Source organism: Lontra canadensis, unplaced genomic scaffold (genome assembly GCF_010015895.1).
Source record: "Lontra canadensis isolate GAN:19392208 unplaced genomic scaffold, GSC_riverotter_1.0 scaffold9, whole genome shotgun sequence".
NCBI lineage: Eukaryota > Metazoa > Chordata > Mammalia > Carnivora > Mustelidae > Lontra > Lontra canadensis.
This window is the reverse complement of record NW_022631003.1, coordinates 17190766-17216283: the sequence shown is the minus strand read 5'-3', so window position 1 is coordinate 17216283 and position 25518 is coordinate 17190766. Positions and strand designations below refer to the sequence as shown.

The 25518-nt window shown below is 38.2% G+C and overlaps 1 protein-coding gene across 2 annotated transcripts in view; it reads right to left on the bottom strand.

Annotated features, from left to right (window-relative positions):
• LOC116866182 (killer cell lectin-like receptor subfamily F member 2) overlaps positions 1 to 25080 on the bottom strand; it is a 31306-nt gene extending 6226 nt beyond the window's left edge. The window contains exons 1-4 of one of the 2 annotated variants that reach the window (XM_032854943.1): positions 25004 to 25080; positions 3558 to 3649; positions 2629 to 2727; positions 1322 to 1411 (exon numbers count right to left, since the gene is read on the bottom strand). In XM_032854943.1, coding sequence (XP_032710834.1) covers positions 1322 to 1411; positions 2629 to 2727; positions 3558 to 3648 — 280 coding nt within the window. In that variant the 5' untranslated portion in view covers position 3649; positions 25004 to 25080. Of the gene's footprint in view, positions 1 to 1321; positions 1412 to 2628; positions 2728 to 3557; positions 3653 to 16611; positions 16624 to 25003 lie in introns of those variants that run through there. The other variant, XM_032854942.1, reaches the window with a different exon arrangement.
• Between the last annotated feature and the right edge of the window lie 438 nt (positions 25081 to 25518).

Sequence of the window (25518 nt, the reverse complement as noted above, 5' to 3'; positions counted from 1 at the left end):
AATTTTATTTTTAATTTCCTATTATATGAGAAATGTAACTAAAACCAACTATGTGTAGTTTTACCAGATTATATCTGCGTTATAGTCTGAACTCTGTGTGTGTGTGTGTGTGTGTGTTTGTGTGTTTATGTGTGTGTTAGAAGGGTTCAGAGAGTACAAGTCGCAACAGAGAGATAAATATCCAAAAGAAATGGATTGGATCAGTAATGAACAAAGAATTGAGGATGAGAGACTACTTGCATTTTATTACCATATTGAGATTTGTTTTGCTGAAGCCTAAGGCACAAAGGGGAGAGTTGCATTGTGAGAAATGAGACTGCAATTGTAGGAAATCAAGTCCCAGAGGGAGACAATGTTAAAATGCTTAGACTTACAGTCCTGAGATTTATAGCCCTTAGACTATAGAAAGTCACTGGAGAGTTTGAAGCCCAAGAGTGCCAAAGGAGAGCAAAATATACCACCCCGAAATATCTCTCCTTGGCATGAGGTTTATGCTGAGATGGCTGTTTTTAAGAAAATGCAGACACAGAAGTTCTAAAAGCCTAGTAGAAATTATCCTTTTGTAAGAGACAGTTACAGTTACAAGGGAAATCTCCATTTGTAAGGGTGTCCTTCCACTCATAACAAGAAGAAGAGGATGACCAAAATCTCTAGAAAACTTATTGAAGGAGAAGGCATGGATTTAAATCTTTACAACAACCACACCCTGTGTTTTGCCTGAAAACCTCCTATTACTGGTGAAGGTATTAGGAGTTAGTGACTTTCTATATTTTGTATATGCCTAATATAATCAACAGGTTCAGGAAGAAATCTCCTCTAAGCTTCCCTATCTGACTAAAAATAGAATCTTCTGAAATTGGAAGTTGTCATAAATTCCTCTTTGGAGTGGTTTACTCCCAGAAAAAAAAAAAAAAAAAAAAAAAAAGATGACTAAGAACTCTACCATAAATCCCCTTTCTGGAGGAATTTTGTGACTACAAAGAAGGAAAGACTACGCGCACCTGTGTATACAGACACTATTATTCACTTTATTATCTCCACTTTGTTCTCCTGAAGAGGCCATTTTTCTTTCCTAAAGAAATATATTTGTTTTTCCCAGAGAAGCCACTTCTTCCCCTTCACTTTCTCCTTCTAAGCTAGGTGTATAAACCTTTCACTGAAACCGGGTAGAGCAAGCTACTTCTTTTGTTTGCAAATAAACCTTTTCTTCCTATTACTTGATCTTTTGACAGTTTAATTCACAGGCACCCTGGTACCAAACTTAAGAGGGTAGAGGAAAAGCTTTTCCTCCTCTACAATACAATGAAATATAACCACTTACTTGTGAAGTTTGTATTGTTCTGCTGTTTCCTGGGAGAAATATTTATACAATCGCAATCTTTGGTTCCATTCTTGCTACTTAGGCGACTTACTATTAAGTGAAGGAAAGTAGTAACACTAATTAGATTTCTACAGATATAAGCTTGTGCCTTTTAATTATCCATTAAAACAAAACTACAAATGAATGCACACACTGGTGGCTGATGAATCTGTCTATAGGATTTCAACCCTATAATTTAATCAAATAAATATAAATAAAAAAAATCAAATAAATCAAATAAATATAAAATCAAATCAAATAAATATAAATAAAAATAATAAAAATAATAAAATAATCAAAAAGATGAATAAACTTAGAAACTCAGTAGATTTCTACTTATGAAAAAGTAAGTAGAAAAAAAACAATAAAAAATCATCTAAGTAAAATTAAAAATACGTTGAAATTTGTGTCTGTTTGGCATGATCTTGAACAGGTTACGTAGATTTTCTGTTTCTCAGTTCACTCACATATAAAAGGGGAAAATGTTTAACAAACTTAGAGTTGTCTCCAGACTAAAAAGTAACGTATGTAAAATGTTTATCTCAATTTCTAACACATAGAAGGTCACAAGAGGGGCACCTGGGTGGCTCGATCAGTTAAGTGTCTGACTCTTGATTTCCGTTCAGGTCATGATCTCAGGGTTGTGAGATCAAGCCCCATATAGAGCTTTGTCCTGAGTGTGGAACCTGCTTAAAATTCTCTCTCTTCCTCTCCCTCTGAAACCCTCCCCTACCTTGAAAAAAGAAAAAAAGAAGGTCACAACAAACAGAAACAATAACATATAATTACCCATAGCTCTTCTTGAAGTAGAGCTCATTTTAGGAATGATTCAAGTTAAATTGGCCTTAAATTTTCAAGCAACTGATAAATTTTGTCAAAACTTCAAAATATCAAATTACTTCTAAAGTCCAAAAATTTTATTTAAGGGCCAAATAATCAACTTCCATAAAAGTAAGTGCTTTTACCAAAATATAAAACTTCACTTCATAGAATTACGACTGCCAAACCCACACAATTTATGAATTAATTAAAATTATAAGCATAATAGGCTTCTAAATTTCTAAGTTTGTTGTCTCCTCTGTATAGGGGGGGAAAAGTACTCATATAAAAAAGTACTCACTACAAATCATCAACTGTGTCATTTATTACTAATGTAGTTAAGTAATAATGAAAGGATATGTTAGGTAAGTGTGAAAGATGATTCTGGAAAAGTTCGAGAAATAAAGGTAAACTTCTCTAGTTGAACATACAGCTCTCAATTTACTCACCCCAAGTAGTTAGTCCTATTACTGCAGCAATAAGTATAACCAGCACAGTACAGCTTAGTCTCAGAGCAGTGCGATGCCACTTGGGACATTTAGGGTAATCTGTAATAAATAATTTTTCCTTCTGAAACATTTAAGCACTTAAAACAAACTTGAAATGCGTCACAGAAATGTAAAATTCTGAGGGTGCACATTTTCTTAAGTAGGGGAAGAAACATACAATCTCTGTTTAAATTACCTTGAGATGAACCCATACTTAATTATCTTTAAAGAATTGGATTTATTGATGCTACGAGGTTAATATGTTTTATTTCCTATTTATTAAATATCCTTCTTATGTAACACTTCCATTCAAAAACTACAATTCACAAACAATGAAATTGGTGGATTATTAGTTGATCAGCTGGTTATTCAAACAATTGCCACTGAAATTTGTCAACTACCTTCATTTAGGTCTTTTCTGAATCACACAGATATTATTCAATGGGAATAAAGCCTGGGAAGGCAAAATACAAGTAATGCCAAAATAATTGAATAATAGTAAAAATGAGTGCCAAAAAGAGAAACATAAGCAAGACTGAGTATTGCAGCCATCTTCTCAAACCTTATTTGAAATAGGAGTTTTATATTTATATCAATTCATGAAACAAACCTCAGATGCTAACCTTTATAATTACATACTTTGCTTTAATAAAATAGCATTATAACACTTTCAAAATCTTCAACCCTGGTCAAATCAAATCTGACCCATTACATTCAATTTAACAAGATCTATATAAACATCATTTAAAAGTAAGATAAAACATTTTCTGATTAACAGATTCTAGTTGAAGTCCTTAAAAGTTCTCATTAAAAGTCTAGGATTAAAAGACCCACAGAAAATTCTGACTGTATTACAATCTGTGGTCTAATGGAGGGTTATGGGTCCTTACCTTTGCATGCCCATTTGTGTTGGCAAAGATAGGAATGCTTTCTTGGCTTCTGCATCATTGATCTCTCTGTGTTCTGCGTCTGTCCAAACATCCTGTAAATAGAATAATCCATATTTGAATGAGATGGAAAGAGAGATTACCTGATCAAAAGCAGAATCAGTCTCTACAAACTGTGGCATTGAAATAAACCCAATACTGAAAACCACAAAGGATGTGATTCATGAGTGAGTTGAGCTTCATCTTTTTTAAATAATCTATTCCTTTTAGGATAGTTTTAGACTGGCAGAAAAACTGTGAAAGTAGTAGAGAAAGTTCCCATATACATCATACCCAATTTCTCCTATGATTACCATGTTACATTAGTATGGTATGTCAAAATTAATGAATCAATATTCATGCATTACTATTAATTAAAGTCTTTACTTAATTCATTTTTCAACTAACACCTTTTCTTAGTTTTTCCTGAATACATTTTTCTATTCAAGGACCACATTCAGGATACCACAGTACCTTTATTCTTCATGTCTTTTCGGATAATCTTGGCTGACAGTATCTCACTCTTTCCTTGTTTTTTGATGTTTGGTTTTGGTTTTATTTACAGTTTCAAGAAGTGTGGGTCAGATAGCTTGTAGAATATTCTCAAATCAGGGTAGTCTGATGTTTTTCTCATCATTACACTTAGGGTAGTTTTTTGGAGGAAGATCACAGAGAAGAGTTGACATTCTTATCACAATTTATAAAGAGTGCATACTACCAACATGCCTTATCACTGATGTTAATTTTGATCACTTGACTGTAGTAGTGTTTGTTGTTTATGTACTATAATGTTACTCTTTTTCCCTCCACTTCCATACTGTACCCTTGAAAGGAAGTTAATATGTGCAGCCCACATTTAAGAAGTGGAGAGTTAGGGGTGCCTGGGTGGCTCAGTTGTCAAGTGTCTGCCTTTGGCTCAGGTCATGAACCCAAGGTCCTGGGATTGGATTGAGCCCCACATCGGGCTTCCCGCTCAGCAGGAAGCCTGCTTCTCCCTCTGCCACTCCCCCTGCTTGTGTTCCCTCTCTCGCTGTGTCTCTCTCTGTCAAATAAATAAATAAAATCTTAAAAAAAAATGTAGAGTTATACCATTTCTCTTTCACAACAGAGTTTCTACATGAATTATTTAGAAATCTTCTACAGGTGATTTTTGTCTAATCTCCCATTTACTTCTTTATCAAGCATTTATATCAGTAAAACTGATTCATATTTATTTGATATTTTCTGTTATAATCCAATACTACTTTATTTATTTTGTTATTCCCATTGTCCCAGCTTTGGTCATTGGAACTCCTTCAGTTGGTTCCATGAGTTCACACTGATGTCTCCAACTTTAATAAATTATAACATGGATCATGTTAACCCTTACCCTTGCATTTCTATTACTTCCTGTTCCAGTAATGAGAACCATGGCTACCACCATCACCATTCATTTACTTAATTATTCAATTCCAGTATATATATTTTGTGGTTTTAGGATTTTTATTCCATACCCTGTGGGAAATTACCATTGACAGTGCTATGTACAGTTCCTTTTGTTACTAGTCTTACAAGCTAAGATGACACATTTCTAAGATTACATAGACTTTATCTCCACACCCTTCAGTGAGGCTGCTTCATACCACTTCAATACAGTCAGAGTAGTTTAGCAGTTTTTGCATTTTATGCTGAAGTACCATAGCCTCCAAAATTACTTTTTTAATTTGCATACATCAAGGTTCACTCTGCCATAAAGTTCTGTGGGTTTTGACTTAAACATAATATCATGAATCCACCATTATAATATCATACAGAATAAGTTCACTGTCCTAAAATTTAAATCCCTTGTACTCCACTGAAATAGAGAAGACTTGGGAGTAAAAAATTGAGGAGACATAATTGGAAAAAGAATGATCTGATTCTGGACATAAGTTTGAGATGCCTATTAGATATCCAGAGGGAAATGTCATATAGGCAGAGAGATATTTGTACCAGAAGTCAGGAAAAAGAACTGTAGTGAAGCAGAATGAGCTCTAGAAAGTGCTTAAAGTGGGATGAGTCCTGCCCCTTGAGGAACTTTGACAGTTGGAGCTAAAACAGAGGGACTGTGGGATGCCCGGGTGGCTTAGTGTGTTAAGCCTCTGCCTTCAGCTTGGGTCATGATCTCAGGGTCCTGGGATCAAGCCCCACATGGGGCTCCCTGCTCAGTGGGAGACTGCTCCCCACTCCCTGCCACCTCTGCCTGTCTCTCCACCTACTTGTGACATCTATCTGTCAAGTAAATAAATAAAATCTTTAAAAAAAAAAATGTGAGGGATGGAAGCCAGTAGGTAAGATTGAGAAGGGTTAGCTATGGATGGAAGAAGAAATACAAAGACAAGTTCAGAAATCCACAGAAGAAATTTTGTAATAAATGAGAGGTGGTCAACTGTGTTAAATGCTGCTCAAAGTTCAAGAAACACAAGTATAGCAAAATGGCCATTGAATATGGCAAGGTAGAATCATTAGTAACATTGATCAGAACTTATTTTATGAAGAGAAGAGAAAACATAATGAAAAGAGAACAGAAGGTGAAGCATTTGAGAGTGTATACTTAGCCAAATCTTTTGACAAGTATACTCTGAGAAGAATAATGGGATAGTAGCTAGAGGAATATGTCTGGTCATGGGAGTTTTTTTAAAAATATAGTGAGTCCTAGAACATTTTTATGGTAATAGAAATGAATCATTGAAAAGGAAAAAATTGATACTTCAGGGAAGTGTGGAAAAAGAATAATTCAATAGTGTTTTGAGAAGTCAAGAGTAAATGGGTTTCAGAGTACAAGAGGCTGAGTTTGCTTTTTATAGGAGCAAAGATACTATTTCTGTTGTGACAGTAGAGAAAATAATAGAGATAAAGGTTTTAAATATTTATTATTGGTGGATAGAACAAGGATGATTCTGTGTTTGCATTCTAGACACATTTGGTGCAATCTGCCAAGGGTTGTGTACAGACCTATAAATTATTTTTATGCATCAAAGAAAAGCAGTTATGGAAGGACAACCACAGTCTCTTCCTTTGCTGGGCACTTATTTCCTCTCTGCAATGGTTCTGGCATTTCCTCAGCATATTTTGAAGACTGTGGCTTACCTAAAACTTCATCACATATGTTCTAGGCTTTTGTGATTTATTCAAAATTTTACAGAAAAAAATAATAAATTAGACCAGCATGCATCTAAGTGGATATGATGCAGCAAACTGACTAATTGGGAGCCAGGTATAGTATGAAGACTTGCTATGAAAAGGAGAAGATTTGGAACTAAAGAAGAAGGTTTTTTTGGTTTTTTGTAGATTTTATTTATTTATTTGACAGACAGAGATCACAAGAGACAGGCAGAGAGAAAGGAGGAAGCAGGCTCCCCGTGAAGCAGAGAGCCTGATGTGGGACTCAATCCCAGGACCCTGGGATCATGACCTGAGCCGAAGGCAGAGGCCTTAATCCACGGAGCTACCCAGGCACCCCAGAAGAAGTTCTTTTAATAGTATGTTTACCTGAAGAGAGTATCCTCCAAAAAGCTGGAGGGAAGTGGGGCAAAATAGAGGGCAAATAGGCATTAAAAAAAAAAAAAAAAAAAAAGGAGAAAAGTGATAATGACTTAAAAAGAAAGGAAATGATAACAATGTTATGGCAATAGAACTTAAAGCAATTTAAAAAGCAAAGTAAAGGGTGCCTTGGTCTCAGTCATTAACCATCTGACTTTGGCTCATGTCATGATCCCAGGGTCCTGGAATCTAGCGCTGCATTGGGTTTTCTGCTCAGCAGGAAGCCTGCTTCTCCCTCTCCCACTCACCCTGTATTGTATTCCCTCTCTCACTGTGTCCCCCTCTGTCAAAAAATAAATAAAATCTTAAAAAAAAAAAAGACAGGGTGGCTCAGTGGGTTAAACCTCTGCCCTTTGGCTCAGGTTGTGGTCTCATGGTCCTGGGATTGAGCCCTGCAAGGGGCTCTCTCCTCAGTGGGGAGCCTGCTTCCTCCTCTCCCTCTGCCTCCCTCTCTGTCTACTTGTGATCTCCCAATCTCTGTCAAATAAATAAATAAAATCTTTTTTTTTTAATTTTTTATTTCTTTTCAGCATAACAGTATTCATTGTTTTTGCACTGCACCCAGTGCTTCATGCAATCCGTGCCCTCTCTAATACCCACCACTTGGTTCCCCCAACCTCCCACCCCCGACCCCTTCAAAACCCTCAGATTGTTTTTCAGAGTCGGTAGTCTCTCATGGTTCACCTCCCCTTCCAATTTCCCTCAACTCCCTTCTCCTCTCCATCTCCCCTTGCCCTCCATGCTATTTGTTATGTTCCACAAATAAGTGAAACCATATGATAATTGACTCTCCCTGCTTGACTTATTTCACTCAGCATAATCTCTTCCTGTCCCATCCATGTTGCTACAAAAGTTGGGTAATCATCCTTTCTAATGGAGGTATAATACTCCATAGTGTATATGGACCACATCTTCCTTACCCATTCGTCCGTTGAAGAGGCAACCCACGGAATGGGAGAAGATATTTGCAAATGACAGTACAGACAAAAGGTTGATATCCAGGATCTATAAAGAACTCCTCAAACTCGACAGACACAAAACAGATAATCATGTCAAAAAATGGGCAGAAGATATGAACAGACACTTCTCTGATGAAGACATACAAATGGCTATCAGACACGTGAAAAAATGTTCATCATCACTAGCCATCAGGGAGATTTAAATTAAAACCACATTGAGATACCACCTTACACTTGTTAGAATGGCCAAAATTAGCAAGACAGGAAACAACATGTGTTGGAGAGGATGTGTTGGAGAGGATGTGGAGAAAGGGGAACCCTCTTACACTGCTGGTGGGAATGCAAGTTGGTTCAGCCACTCTGGAGAACAGTGTGAAGATTCCTCAAGAAATTAAAAATAGGATGAAGGAGTCAAGATGACAGAGAAGTAGCAGGTTGAGACTACTTCAGGTATCAGGAGATCAGCTAGATAGCTTATCTAAAGCTATCTATCTTATCAAACACCCACAAATCCAACAGGAGATCGAAGAGAAGAAGAACAGCAATTCTAGAAACAAAAAATCAACCACTTTCTGAAAGGTAGGACTGGCGGAGAAGTGAATCCAAAGCGATGGGAAGATAGACCGCGGGGGTAGGGCCCGGCTCCCGGCAAGCGGCGGAGCAACGGAGCACTAAATCAGGACTTTTAAAAGTCTGTTCCGCTGAAGGACATAGCTCCAGAGGCTAAACCGGGGTGAAGCCCACATGGGGTCAGCATGGCCTCAGGTCCCGCAGGGTCACAGAAGGATCAGGGGTGTCTGAGTGTCACAGAGCTTGCAGGTATTAGAACGGGGAAGCCGGCTGTAAGGACCTATTTAGCCAGAGCAACTCCATCTTGGTTAAAATCCATTTTGTTGTTTGTGAAGTAAAACTTAAACTGACCCTCCCCCCCTCCCCCAAGAAACTTACTTAGAAGCAAGTCTGGGAAACCAGTGAAATATGGTCAGCTAGTTCCTAATAACAGAGCCCAGAATACAAGGCCAGGTCGGCCAGTTCCTAATAACAGAGCCCAGAATACAAGGACGCTTGATAGCAAGAATGTGGCATTCCACCAGGAAACTCCCAATTGTCTTCATGCTAGTGAAAAAACGGCCTTGGCTTGATAGTAACCAGGCCTTCAATATCCTGACAGTCTTCTTTACACTGATAGCCCTTCTGAACACCCCTTTTGTCCTCACCCACCGCTGAGTCCACCCCTACTCTGCCTTTAAAAACTCTGACTATAATCTGGCTCAGGGTCCAAGTCCCTACTCCACTATGTCAGGTATACTTGGGCACAGGCTTAAGCTTGTCAAATAAACCCTCATGAGATTGCATCGGTGCTTGGCTCCTTGGTGGTCTCTTGGATGCAAAAACTCGGGCATAACACTGGCTACAGAGACAGAGCCAAGGAGTGAGCTCTCAGCTCGGGGTTACCTTGAACCGGTCACAGGCTCGGTCAGCTCGGAGCGTGGCCAGAGGCCAGGGAGATGGGAGTAATTGGGCGCTATTCTCTGAGGACACACTGAGGAGTGGGGCCCTGTGTTCTCAGCTCCTCCATGCTGGAGACTGGGAGGCCACCATTTTCATTCCCATCCTCCAGAACTCTACGGAAAGCGCTCAGGGAACAAAAGCTCCTGAAAGCAAAACCGAGCTGGTTACTCAGCCCTGCCCCTGGTAAGGGTGGTGCAACTCCGCCTGGGGCAAAGACACTTGAGAATCACTATAACAGGCCCCTCCCCCAGAAGATCAACAAGAAATCCAGCCAGGACCAAGTTCACCTACCAAGGAGTACAGGTTCAATACAAAGGAGAGCGACGGAATTCCAGAGGAGGAGAAAGCAAAGCACAGAACTCACGGCTTTCTCCCATGATTCTTTAGTCTTGCAGTTAATTTAATTTTTTTTTCTTTTTCAGTCTTATTTTTCAATTTTTTTCTTCTTCTAAGGTTTTTTAACTTTACCCTTTTCTCTTTTAACGTTTTTTAACTAGTTTATCTAATATATATATATATATTTTTTATATTTTTTCTTAATTCATTTTCTTTTTTTAATTGTTTCCTTATTTTTTTCTGAACCTCTTTTTATCCCATTTCTCCCCCCCCCCCACCACGATTAAGGATCTCTTCTAATTTGGTTAGAGCATATTTTCCTGGGGTCTTTACCACCCTTTTAGTATTTTACTTGCTCTTTAATATACTCTTATCTGGACAAAATGACAAGGTGCAAAAATTCACCACAAGAAAGAGAACAAGAGGCAGTACCAAAGGCTAGGGACCTAATCAATACTGACATTGGTAATATGTCAGATCTAGAGTTCAGAATGTTGATTCTCAAGGTTCTAGCCGGGCTCAAAAAAGGCATGGAAAATATTAGAGAAACCCTCTCGGGAGATATAAAAGCCCTTTCTGGAGAAATAAAAGAACTAAAATCTAACCAAGTTGAAATCAAAAAAGCTATGAATGAGATGCAATAAAAAATGGAGGCTCTCACTGCTAGGATAAATGAGGCAGAAGAAAGAATTAGCGATATAGAAGACCAAATGATAGAGAATAAAGAAGCTGAGCAAAAGAGGGACAAACAGCTACTGGACCACGAGGGGGGAATTCGAGAGATAAGTGACACCATAAGACGAAACAACATTAGAATAATTGGGATTCCAGAAGAAGAAGAAAGAGAGAGGGGAGCAGAAGGTATATTGGAGAGAATTATTGGAGAGAATTTCCCTAATATGGCAAAGGGAACAAGCATCAAAATCCAGGAGGTGCAGAGAACCCCCTTCAAAATCAACAAGAATAGGTCCACATCCTGTCACCTAATAGTAAAATTTACAAGTCTTAGAGACAAAGAGAAAATCCTGAAAGCAGCCCAGGAAAAGAAGTCTGTAACATACAATGGTAAAAATATTAGATTGGCAGGAGACTTATCCACAGAGACGTGGCAGGCCAGAAAGAGCTGGCATGATATATTCAGAGCACTAAACGAGAAAATCATGCAGCCAAGAATACTATATCCAGCTAGGCTATCATTGAAAATAGAAGGAGAGATTAAAAGCTTCCAGGACAAACAAAAACTGAAAGAATTTGCAAACACCAAACCAGCTGTACAGGAAATATTGAAAGGGGTCCTCTAAGCAAAGAGAGATCCTAAAAGTAGTAGATCTGAAAGGAACAGAGACAATATACAGTAACAGTCACCTTCCAGGCAATAAAATGTCATTAAATTCATATCTCTCAACAGTTACCCTGAATGTTAATGGGTTAAATGCCCCAATCAAAAGACACAGGGTATCAGAATGGATAAAAAAACAAAACCCATCTATATGTTGCCTATAAGAAACTCATTTTAGACCCGAAGACATCTCCAGATTTAAAGTGAGGGGGTGGAAAACAATTTATCATGCTAATGGACATCAGAAGAAAGCAGGGGTGGCAATCCTTATATCAGATCAATTAGATTTTAAGCCAAAGACTATAATAAGAGATGAGGAAGGACACTATATCATACTCAAAGGATCTGTCCAACAAGAAGATCTAACAATTTTAAATATATATGCCCCTAAAGTGGGAGCAGCCAACTATATTAACCAATTAATAACAAAATCAAAGAAACACATCAACAATCATACAATAATAGTAGGGGACTTTAACACTCTCCTCACTGAAATGGACAGATCATCCAAGCAAAAGATCAACAAGGAAATAAAGGCCTTAAATGACACACTGGACCAGATGGACATCACAGATATATTCAGAACATTTCATCCCAAAGCAACAGAATACACATTCTTCTCTAGTGCACATGGAACATTCTCCAGAATAGATCACATCCTCAGTCCTAAATCAGGTCTCAACTGGTATCAAAACATTGGGATCATTCCCTACATATTTTCAGACCACAATGCTCTGAAGCTAGAACTCAATCACAAGAGGAAATTTGGAAAGAACCCAAATACATGGAGACTAAACAGCATCCTTCTAAAGAATGAATGGGTCAACCAGGAAATTAAAGAAGAATTGAAAAAATTCATGGAAACAAATGATAATGAAAACACAATGGTTCAAAATCTGTGGGACACAGCAAAGGCAGTCCTGAGAGGAAAATATACAGTGGTATAAGCCTTTCTCAAGAAACAAAAAAGGTCTCAAATACACAACCTAACCCTACACCTAAAGGAGCTAGAGAAAGAACAATAAAGAAAGTCTAAACCCAGCAGGAGAGGAGAAATAATAAAGATCAGAGCAGAAATCAATGAAATAGAAACCAAAAACAAACAAACAAACAAACAAACAAAAAAAAACCACAATAGAACAAATCAATGACTATAGGAGATGGTTCTTTGAAAGAATTAATAAGATTGATAAACCCCTGGCCAGACTTATCAAAAAGAAAAGAGAAAGGACCCAAATCAATAAAATCATGAATGAAAGAGGACAGATCACAACAAACACCAAAGAAATACAGACAATTATAAGAACATATTATGAGCAACTCTATGCCAAGAAATTTGACAATCTGGAAGAAATAGATGCATTCCTAGAGACATATAAACTACCACAACTGAACCAGGAAGAAATAGAAAGCCTGAACAGACCCTTAACCAGTAAGGAGATTGAAACAGTCATCAAAAATCTCCAAACAAACAAAAGCCCAGGGCCAGATGGCTTCCTGGGGAATTCTACCAAACATTTAAAGAAGAACTAATTCCTATTCTCCTGAAACTGTTCCAAAAAATAGAAATGGAAGGAAAACTTCCAAACTCATTTTATGAGGCCAGCATTACCTTGATCCCAAAACCAGAAAAGGATCCCATCAAAAAAGAGAACTACAGACCAATATCCTTGATGAACACAGATGCGAAAATTCTCACCAAAATACTAGCCAATAGGATTCAACAGTACATTAAAAGGATTATTCACCATGACCAAGTGGGATTTATTCCAGGGCTGCAAGGTTGGTTCAACATCTGCAAATCAATCAATGTGATACAACACATTAATAAAAGAAAGAACAAGAACCATATGATACTCTCAATAGATGCTGAAAAAGCATTTGACAAAAGTACAGCATCCCTTCCTGATCAAAACTCTTCAAAGTGTAGGGATAGAGGGCACATACCTCAATATTATCAAAGCCATCTATGAAGAGCCCACCGCAAATATCATTCTCAATGGAGAGAAACTGAAAGCTTTCCCGCTAAGGTCAGGAACACGGCAGGGATGTCCATTATCACCACTGCTTTTCAACATAGTACTAGAAGTCCTAGCCTCAGCAATCAGACAACAAAAGGAAATTAAAGGCATCCAAATCACCAAAGAAGAAGTCAAACTATCACTCTTCGCAGATGATATGATACTCTATGTGGAAAACCCAAAGGACTCCATTCCAAAACTGCTAGAACTTGTACAGGAATTCAGAAAAGTGTCAGGATATAAAATCAATGCACAGAAATCAGTTGCATTTCTCTACACAAACAACAAAACAGAAGAAAGAGAAATTAAGGAGTCAATCCCATTTACAATTGCACCCAAAACTATAGGATACCTAGGAATAAACCTAACCAAAGAGGCTAAGAATCTATACTCAGAAAACTATAAAGTACTCATGAAAGAAATTGAGGAAGACACAAAGAAATGGAAAAATGTTCCATGCTCCTGGATTAGAAGAATAAATATTGTGAAAATGTCTATGCTACCTAAAGCAATCTACACATTTAATGCAATTCCTATCAAAGTACCATCCATTTTTTTTCAAAGAAATGGAACAAATAATCCTAAAATTTATATGGAACCAGAAAAGACCGCGAATAGCCAAAGGAATATTGAAAAAGAAAGCCAAAGTTGGTGGCATCACAATTCCGGACTTCAAGCTCTATTACAAAGCTCTCATCATCAAGACAGCATGGTACTGGCACAAAAACAGACACATAGACCAATGGAACAGAATAGAGAGCCCAGAAATAGACCCTCAACTCTATGGTCAACTAATCTTCGACAAAGCAGGAAAGAATGTCCAATGGAAAAAAGACAGCCTCTTCAATAAGTGGTGTTGGGAAAATTGGATAGCCACATGCAGAAAAATGAAATTGGATCATTTCCTTACACCACACACGAAAATAGACTCAAAATGGATGAAGGACCTCAATGTGAGAAAGGAATCCATCAAAATCCTTGAGGAGAACACAGGCAGCAACCTCTTTGACCTCAGCCGCAGCAACATCTTCGTAGGAACATCGCCAAAGGCAAGGGAAGCAAGGGCAAAAATGAACTATTGGGATTTCATCAAGATCAAAAGCTTTTGCAGAGCAAAGGAAACAGTTAACAAAACCAAAAGACAACTGACAGAAGGAGAAGATATTTGCAAACGACATATCAGATAAAGGGCTAGTGTCCAAAATCTATAAAGAACTTAGCAAACTCAACACCCAAAGAACAAATAATCCAATCAAGAAATGGGCAGAAGACATGAATAGACATTTCTGCAAGGAAGACATCCAGATGGCCAACAGACACATGAAAAAGTGCTCCATATCACTCAGCATCAGGGAAATACAAATCAAAACCACAATGAGATACCACCTCACACCAGTCAGAATGGCTAAAATTAACAAGTCAGGAAATGACAGATGCTGGCGAGGATGTGGAGAAAGGAGAACCCTCCTACACTGTTGGTGGGAATGCAAGCTGGTGCAACCACTCTGGAAAACAACATGGAGGTTCCTCAAAATGTTGAAAATAGAGCTACCCTATGACCCAGCAATTTTACTACTGGGTATTTACCCTAAAGATACAAACGTAGTGATCCGAAGGGGCACGAGCACCTGAATGTTTATAGCAGCAATGGCTACAATAGCCAAACTATGGAAAGAACCTAGATGTCCATCAACAGATGAATGGCTAAAGAAGATGTGATACATATACACAATGGAATACTATGGAGCCATCAAAAGTAATGAAATCTTGCCATTTGGGATGACGTGGATGGAACTAGAGGGTATCATGCTTAGCGAAATAAGTCAATCGGAGAAAGACAACTATCATATGATCTCCCTGATATGAGGAAGTGGAGATGTAACATGGGGGGTTAAAGGGGTAGGAGAAGAATAAATGAAATGTCTATGCTACCTAAATGGGATTGGGATTGGGATGGAGACAAACCATAAATGACTCTTAATCTCACAAAACAAACTGAGGGTTGCTTGGGGGGGGGTTGGGAGAAGGGGGTGGGGTTATGGACATTGGGGAGGGTATGTGCTATGGTGATTGATGTGAAGTGTGTATACCTGGTGATTCGCAGACCTGTACCCCTGGGGATAAAAATATATTATATGTTTATAAAAAATAAAAAATTAAAAAAAAAAAGGAAATGAAATCTTGCCATTTGCGACAATGTGGATGGAACTAGAGGGTATCATGCTTAGCAAAATAAGTCAATCGGAGAAAGACAACTATCATATGATCTCCCTGATATGAGGAAGTGGAGATGCAACATGGGGAGTTAAGGGGGTAGGAGAAGAATAAATGAAACAAGATGGATCCGGAGGGAGACAAACCATAAGTGACTCGTAATCTCACAAAACAAACGGAAGTTTGCTGGGGGGAGGGGGTTTGGGAGAGGGGGGTGGGGTTATGGACATTGGAGAGGGTATGTGCTAAGGTGAGTGCTGTGAAGTGTGTAAACCTGTCAATTCACAGACCTGTACTCCTGGGGATAAAAATATATGTTTATTAAAAAAGAAAATTAAAAAAAAAAGAAATTATAAATAGAGCTTCCCTATGACCCTACAATTGCACTACTGGGTATTTACCCCAAAGATACAGATGTAGTGAAAAGAAGGGCCATCTGTTCCCCAATGGTTATAGCAGCAATGGCCACTGTCGCCAAACTGTGGAAAGAACCAAGATGCCCTTCAACGGACGAATGGATAATAAATCAAATCTTTAAAAAAAAAAAAAAAAGCAAAATAAGAAGCTAAGATTGACCTCAAGATCATTCAGTAACTAAGAATTGTTTGTATTCTTATGCTTATCAGAGATCATTTCTGTGTAAGTAGCAGAGATCATTTCTTTTCTGTGTTTGGATTTACATCATCTAGTAGAACACTTGATGAATGTAGCTTTAAAAATATGTATGTGTTGAGTAAACAAATACACAAGTGGGATTGACAAAGCCCAGTTGGTACAAAGTGCAATTCATTTACACAAACACACTTATGATTGGAGGCAGAAAATGAAAAAGATGAAGTAGGTGTTCACTTATTTTGAAATAATAAAAACAGATATTATTTATATCACTCATTTAAATAATAGATATTATTTTTTAATTGTTCTGAGTATTTGTGGTATTAAATGGACACCTTGTTTCATTTAATCATTCAAACCACTTTATGACAGCTATTATCTCTAGTTTATAGATGAGGAAACTAAGAGGTGGAGAGAACAAGTTACTTAATGTAGAACTGGATCAAGAATGTGGTTCTTGGGGCGCCTGGGTGGCTCAGACATTAAGCATCTGCCTTTAGCTTAGGTCGTGATCCCAGGGTCCTAGGATCCAGCCCTGCACTGGGCTCCCTGCTCCACAGGAAGCCTTCTTCTCCCTCTCCCACTCCCACTGCTTAGGTTCCCTCTCTCGCTGTCTCTCTCTCTGACAAATAAATAAATAAAATCTTAAAAAAAAAAAAAGAATGGATCTCTACAGTCTCTTAAACACATGACTATAACATTTCTCAAAACAAGCAAACACACACACACACACACACACACACACACACACGCATTTTCCCAAAGACATCTATTCTATACCATCTCAAAGTCTTCAATTTCTCTTGATCCTATGAGAAATTTTACCAGTGATTACTAATGTGTGAGTAATCACCTTTTCAATCACTTACTGTGCATTTGATTCAACCAAGAGTACTACCATATTCCTAATTACTTGTTATTAAGGAAACATTTTGATGGGTAAAATAATCAAAATGAGCACTAGGAACTTCAGGGTCTCCAAGATGAAGAGAGCAGAGCAAAGTGGTCTTTGGACAACCATTAAACAATTTAGTCCTGTGGAGGCTTGACCAAAAGATTCAAGAGGGAGAAATAAGTTATATAGAAAATGATTTTCTATAATTATCTAGAAAAGACAAGAATCATAATGAAAAAATGGATAGAATTACTGATAATCAAATGTGAAACATGTGTACATCATAGCAAAAATGAAAGAAAAAGAGCCACAAAACTGCATGGACTATTAAGGAGCTAGAAGTTTCCTTCCCTATTCAATACCTTTTGCCAAATAGTCAAATAACAAAGCATTATTTGATGGCACGCAGATAACTTATTCAATGGCCAGAGAATGTAGAAGGGGAACAGGTGCTCTAAGGGCTCCTTCTTCTGAGAGGTGGAGGAGCATAGATGACAGGGCTGGGAGGCAAAACAGCAGTGCTTAATGTAGGCCAGATTGCAGGAGGAGGACATGATTTCTAGGAAGGTAGGCCACATTCTTTTTCCTTCCTTATTTGGTCAAGGACTTCCTGTCACAATGCCTTTGAGGAGGAGATTTTGGTAAGTTAATGTAATATAATGAGGGAATATAATGAACTTTGGCCCACTTTGTCATCTTGGGCCTGTCTGGATCGGTTTAGTTTCTTGTGGTCTGACATCAGTCTTATCTGAGCAGGAACACCTCTAGGGAATATACTAGAAAAACACCCACCTTTTAGAAAAATTCTGGAGCTCTTTGGGGCTCATCTAGTGACAGAAACACAACTTATTGTATATTAGTTGATTAATTACATTTTCTCTTATACTTAAATTTCTTAACAGATCTATTGAGGTATAATTGACATAAAATAAAATATACATGTTTAAAGAATACAAATTGATAAATCTGATATACATATGCATCTGAACATATCTATTATCTTCAGTTTACTCCTGCTCCTCTGTGATCTTCCCAAATCTCTCTGCCCCACCTCAGACACTAGATTATGTCTTCCATCACTGTAGTTAGGTTTGAATTTTCTGGAATTTTATATAAATTGAATTACAAAGTATACACTTATTTTTCACAGACTTAGTTCATTCACTACAATTATTTTAAAACTGATTGGTGGTATTTTATATGTCAGATGTCATTGCTATTTTATCACTGAATAGTATTGTCTTATCCGAATATACCACAATTTCTTTAAACGATTCACTGGTTATTGGACTTTTGGCTTATTTCCAATTTTGGCTGCTGGAAATAAATTTGCTATGAATATTCGTATACAAGTGTCTATATGAACATATGTTTCAATATTCCTAAATAAAAACCTAAGAGTGGAATTGTTCAGTTATATGAAATGTGTATGCTACCTTTTTAAAATAACTTTATGGAGATAGGATTTACATACCACAAAGTCCATCAGCTTAAAATGTTTTCTAGCATATTTACAGGGTTGCACAACCAAACATAAAACCTTGTAGCCATTAGCAATCACTCACACCCCTTCCGCCTGAGTCCTTACCTACACCAAACCATAGGAAACTGATAATCTATTTACTGTCGCTACAGATTTGTTTATTCTAGATGTATTACATAATGTCATTGTCTTTTTAAGAAAGAGCCAGCCTGTTTTCCAAGGAGGTTGTACCATTTTCTGTTCCCCCACCAACATCATATGAGTTCCAAAAGCTGCATCATTTGTTGACACTTAATGTGGTCAACCTCCTTGATTTTGTACATGTCCTGGTCTCTAATTTTCATTTTCATTTTCTTAATGACTAACAATGATAAGGTTCTTTTCATGTGCTTATTTACCATCCATATATCTTTTTTTGTGAAGTGCCATTCAACTCTTTTTTTTCAATTGCTTGTTTTACTATCACTGTGTTTTGAGTGATATATATAATAAATATAAATATGCATATTTATATATAATGGATGTAAAATATATTTTTTCTTCAAGTCCTTTATGAGAAATGTGATTTGAAAAAAATGTTTTTCCTAGTCCATGGCCTGTCTTTTCATTTCTTTAAGAGCATCTTTCTAAGCCTGTTCTTAATTTTGATGAAGTCCAATTTATTTATATATTTTTTTCTTTTATGTAGCAGGCATTTGGGATTGTATCTTAAAGAATCTTCACTTATCTCAAGCTCAAAAGATTTCTCCTCTGTTTTCTTCTAGAACTATTACAGTTTAGGGCTTTATATTAGATCTATGACCCATTACAGATTAATTTAGAGATAATTAACTTTATCCTCACGTTATTACTTATATATGATGTGAATTACACACTGAAGTTTATTATTTTTGTGTATTGATCTTATATCCTACAACCTGGCAAACTCATTTGTTGAAGGTAACAACTTTTTTCTATTTTCTCTAGTATTCTCTACAAATCACCTACAATTCTGCCTTTCCAGTCTGGTTACCCTTTATTCCTTTTCTTTTTCTTGACCTACTGTAGTTCTTCTGTGTTCTATTTCATTGATTTTTCAGTTTTATCATAACCATTTCCTTTCTTTTGCTTACATTGGATTACAATTGCTTTTTTTTCTAATTTTGTAAGATGAAAACTATAATCCTTCATTAAGATCTTTCTTCTTTTTTAACATGGTATTTAGAGCTGTAAATTTTTCAGTAAGTACCACTTTACTGGCGTCTTACAAATTTTTATGTTTGTGTTCATTTACAAATAGTTTCTAATTTTTTTCTTGATTTCTTATTTTATCCTGAAATGCCTTTCTTCTTGGAAAATTATTAAAAAATATTTGCTAGCAGGAAGGTAGGGGTGGTCCTGTATGTCTCAGTTGGTTAAGTGTCTGCCTTCATCTCAGGTTATGATCCCAGGATCCTGGGATTGAGCCCCACATTGGGCTCCCTGCTCAGCGGGGAGTCTGCTTCTCTTCCTACCCATCCCTCCTGCTCTGCTCTCGCTCGCTATCTCTCTTTCTCAAATAAATAAATAAAAACCTTCAAAAAATTATTTGCTACCTATTTTTCCAGGATAAATCCTAACTTACATCACACAAATAGAAAGAATGACTACTTTTAATTACTGGACTATACTAAGGAAATACATAGGATGAGATCAGAAATATGTGCACTTTTTTTTTTTTAACTTAAAATGTCCATTCAGATTCTTGATACATTTTGACACTATACTTTGGGGAAAAAACAAAAAGGTCTATAAGTCTCAAGTCAGAAGTGAGCACCTGAACTATTAATTTACATTTTTTTTCTCTAGCAAACAAGTGCAAATATTCTAGTTGTTTTCTCTAGTCATTACTACATAGTCTGAATAATCTTATGAAAGATAATGACATGGTCATCTTTGAAATAATACTAATTCTGAATGAAGGAGTTGATTTCTGGAGTAGTAGAGAAAGGAAGCACTTGTCAAAGAATCAAGCACAATTTCCGTGAAAAGGAAAGATAGCATCTCCTGTTCATACATAACCTGTGTTACCTGATCGTTAGAAAAAAGAAGAGCTTAGTCACAAGCTGTACAGGATTTAGTCATAGCAACTCACCATATATTGTAAAAATTTCCTTTGTTCTTTTCATGTTGTTGAAAACTTAAGACACTTGAAAATAAATCTTAAGCTAACCCAAAACTAAAACATGTTTTTAGACTTGTGTCTCATAACTCCTATGGTAACAACCTGTTAATATAAACAATTTGAGTTGTTGACCCTGAGATGGCAATATAGATTGAAACAATGTAGAAATAATTACAGTGTTATAAAACGTACTTTTGTAACTAAAGAAATCATAGAATTTGAGTGTGCGAAGAGATAATGAAATGGACTACATTTGTTTGTTACTTTGGAACTGAAATCAATCGTAAATATAAGCATTACTCCAAATTTGTCTTCTTAACTTTTAAAAAAATGCAGATTACTAGTCCACAACCCAGAAGACTCTAATCCAATAGACTTGGGACAGTACATAGGAAGGTAGGTAGATAGATAGATAGATAGATAGATAGGTGGATGATAGATAAATGATAGATTTTTTTTTTTTTTTGAGAATCAGAAACAGAGAGAGCATTTGGGGGGGGGGGGTTTGCAGAAGGGAGGGAAAGTGACAGAATCCCAAACAGACTCCACACTCAGTCAGGAGCCCAATGCCAGGCTCAATCTCAGGACCCTGAGATCATGACCTGAGCCAAAATCAAGAGTCTGACTCTTAACCATCTGAGCCACTGAGGCTCCCCTAGAGATATATATGTCAAACAAACAAAAAAATCCCCAGATTGTTGTGACACACATCATAATATAGAGCCATTGATCTAAACTAATAGTTCATTTTTTAAAAAGAAAAGAAAAAAAATGTGAAGGTGTTAACTGGTCACCCAGATAGCTATGATAAAAGAAGATGGCACACAGTGTACCTGAGTCTGCTTCCAGCATTCTTCTTATCATACAATACTGCTCTATTAATTATGAGATATGTTATTACAAAAGGGACCCTTTTACTTCAATAAATGTACTTTCACTAAAATTATATTGATAGCTTAAAAAGAAGCAAAATTGAGCATGTTACTATTTTTATTACCCCAAATATCTCAATCTTTACTAGGTAGATCATATGCCTGGTCTTATTTTCCCTTGGTGCCCAAATCACAATATTGCAAGCTCTCTTTTTTACAGAAGAGAGTCAGCATTCACAAGGTCGCCCTTCCCAATTTGATTCCGGGGAGATTTTTACCTTTTTTACACATATGCATTAAATGTTTATTATTTCACCCAGGATGGTTCTAGAAGGTAAAACTGAATTACAAGAAGTTGAGTAGCTTGCCCAGAGTCACACAGGAAATAAGCTCAAAGTCAAGGCTTTCCCACACACGCAGCCTGATTCCTACATTTACCTAATCCCACACTACCTTCTAGGGCCTAGGTGGTACTGGAGCTTTTGGCAAAACCAGTCACCTCCTCAGCAAAGTGAAAGGAGCCCTCCCAATCCCTAGAGGTTGAGGTTCCACAGTCCCTCACCTCCCTGCTGGTTTTAAGGTGCTGTTGTTGAGGCACTTCCCTCAGGAAAGCCCTGCAGAGCCCACGGTTTGAAGCTGTCTTGTCAAGTATGACTGGAGAGAATTTAACCACCAAGATTAATCCCTGTGAACGCCAAGGAGCTGAGAGAACCACGGCTAGTCATGTGGTATCCTTTTTATCCACAGGATAAAAAGCACCCTGAGTTGGGGATGGAGGGGATGGGGGTACTTTTCTAGAAGATCTCTCCTGAGTTGAGGAATTACAAAATGTTCCCCTTCTGGCCTGAGGTAGCACGCCCCCCCACCCCGCCCCCCCACCCCACCCCCCCACACACACACCCATAACCTACCCAGATGCAAGACTCCTGGGTTTTCTTAAAATTGACCATTCCTCTCTCTGTTTTCTCCCATTAGAGATGTAAGCTTATTTTTTTAATCCAAAATTGTTTGCTTTAAAAGTACTTTGGCCACGGACAACGTTCTAGCTAGAGTATTTCGCCTTAGAGACAGAGATTCTTTGCAACTGCCAAGAACATATGGACTGTGTAGCCATAAGGATTAAATGATATTGTGCACAGGGGAATACCAAGTTTCACCACGGTACCGCCAGGACCAGCAGTAGATTTGATTATATTCCCGGCTAAAAAAAGAAACAAAACCAATGCTCTATCGTGTTTTCTTTCCATTCCGTGATAAACTAGACGGTTCTGCAGAATTGTCACCCTTCGGGGAAGAAACACCTCCGGTCTCAGCTGGAGGAAGTGGTGCACCCACAGTAGCGATTTTTCCCTTCGCAAGGGCGCAGGGGAGCAGGGGCAGGGGTGGGGGCGGACTGGCAGCGGATCGGCTTCGGGTGCCCCCGGGTCCGACGCGCAACCCCGGCCCGCCCTCCCGCGCGACCCGCTTGATTGCGGTGGCGCTGTGCTGCCGGGACTGGAGGAGGAGAGGAAGTGGCCGGGGCTTGGGAGCTCTGCCCGTCAGGCGAGTTCCCGGGATCTCTGGGGCTCTGCGAGGCCCCCTGCTGGCCTTCAGCTATCTTCCCCGTCTGGAGCTGGGGGCCCAGATGCCCCGGCATCCCGACTGCCCCTGAGAGCAGCTGGGGGCTGGCCTGGCGAGACCATGGAGGCGCCTAGGAATCCCGGAGGGAGATACCCGCTCTGGATTCCCCCTAAAGAAAGCCACAGGTGATTTGGACAGGGCCGATTTGGGTGAAGGGGTAAAAGAAAAAGCAAACACTTAGCCAAATGGGTTCAGGAGAGAATGGAAGGGATGTGAAGAGGGGCCTATAGACATTCTTTTCAAGAGCTATGCACCAGAACAGCTGGGAACTGTAATCAATGCAACGCAGTCGTGATTAAAGCTGTTTATTTAACCCGAAACGATCCTTAGCTTTTCTAGACCCTGGTTTATGTTAACTTATTTAGGAATTAAATCAGTTAGCTAAAAACCATTTGTTTTATTCCTGGTGTCAGAGGACAGAGGCAGGACTGGACCATGGAAATTTCCACGTGGGTAGTAGGAACCAGAAAGGAGAGCCCCGAAGGAGTAGAGCTGAAAGGCAGTAGAAAACCACAGCTGTGTGTAGAAGAATGAAACTCCACCATTCTCTTACATCATACACAAAGATGAACTTGAAATGGATAAAAGACCTCAACCTGAGGCAGGAATCCATCAGAATCCTAGAGGAGACCATAGGCAGTAACCTCTTCAACAATGGCCACAGCAACTTCTTTCATGATATGTCTCCAAAGGCAAAGGAAACAAAAGTGAACTTTTGGAACTTCATCAAGATCAAAAGCACAGCAAAGGAAACAGTCAACAAAACAAAGAGGCAACCCACAGAATGGGAGAATATATTCAGAAATGACACTACAGACAAAGGGCTGATATCTAAGATCTATTAAAAAAAAAAAAAACCTCCTCAAACTCACACACAAAACAGATAATCACGTCAAAATATGGGCTGAAGACATGAACAGACACTTCTCCAATGAAGACATACAAATGACTAACAGACACATAAAAAAATGTTCATCATCACTAGCCATCAGAACCACGTTGAGATACCACTTACACCAGTTAGAATGGCCAAAAATAACAAGACAGTAAACAACAAGTGTTGGAGAGGATGTGGAGAAAGGGGAACTCTCTTCCACTGTTGGTGGGAATGCAAGTTAGTGCAGCCACTTTGGAAAACATTGTGGAGCTTCCTTAAGAAACTAAGTATAGAGCTTCCCTATGCAATTGCACTACTGAGTATTTACCCCAAAGATACAGATGTAGTGAAAAGAAGGGCCATCTGTACCCCAATGTTTATAGCAGCAATGGCTACAGTCACCAAACTGTGGAAAGAACCAAGATGCCCTTCAACGGACAAATGGATAAAGAAGATATGGTCCATATATACTATGAGGTATTATGCCTCCATCAGAAAGGATGAATACCTAACTTTCGTATCAACATGGTTGGGACTGGGAGAGATAATGCTGAGTGAAATAAGTCAAGCAGAGAGAGTCAATTATCATATGGTTTCGCTTATTTGTGGAGCATAAGGAACAACATGGAGGACATGGGGAGATGGAGTGGGGAAGTGAGTTGGGGGAAATTTGATGGGGAGACAAACCATGAGAGACTGTGGACTCTGAGAAACAAACAGGTTTTTAGAGGGGAGGGGGGGTTAGGTGAGCATGGTGTAGGTATTAAGCAGGGCACATATTGCATGGAGCACTGGGTGTGGCGCATAAACAATTCTGGACCACTGAAAATGAATTTTAAAAAATAAATAAAAGTTAAAATAAAATATGCTTACAAATAAAAAAAAAAAGAAAAGAAAAGAAAACCACAGAATGTTCTTCATGAGCTTTCCCAAGGCACACCATGCTGACAATCTTCTCATTATCTTATTTACATTTTGCCACCACAGGCCTCTAGATCTCTACTCTGTTCATCAGAGAGGAAACCTTACCAGGAAACATAGTAGTGGTGTTCACAGAAAAACAATGCCTAGTTGGCCAGCAGAATAATCTGTGAAGAAAGACATACAGCTGTAGTCATGACCCAGGATCCAAAAAAAAGATGAGGACTTGAACAGTCCCTGGCAATGTCCACAGTTCTTAGTTGGCTAACTAGAAAAGGAATTTTTTCTGCAATTATATTTGTATGTTATTCCTTTGTGTGACATAACAAAAAAACAATAATAACCTATTGTCAGAAGGGTGTTTTGAGTCATTCATTGAGCAATTACTGGTTGCTTCATCTTTTGTTCCTGGGAAACATGACAAGTCCTTCTACCTACAGCACTTACACAAGAAGGTAAGCTTGAGTCCATGTTGAAGAGGTAAAGCCTGAGATGAAATTGAAGTCTTCACTGGAAAACACTTCAAGGTGGATTGGTGTGCAGGAAATGGAGGAGGG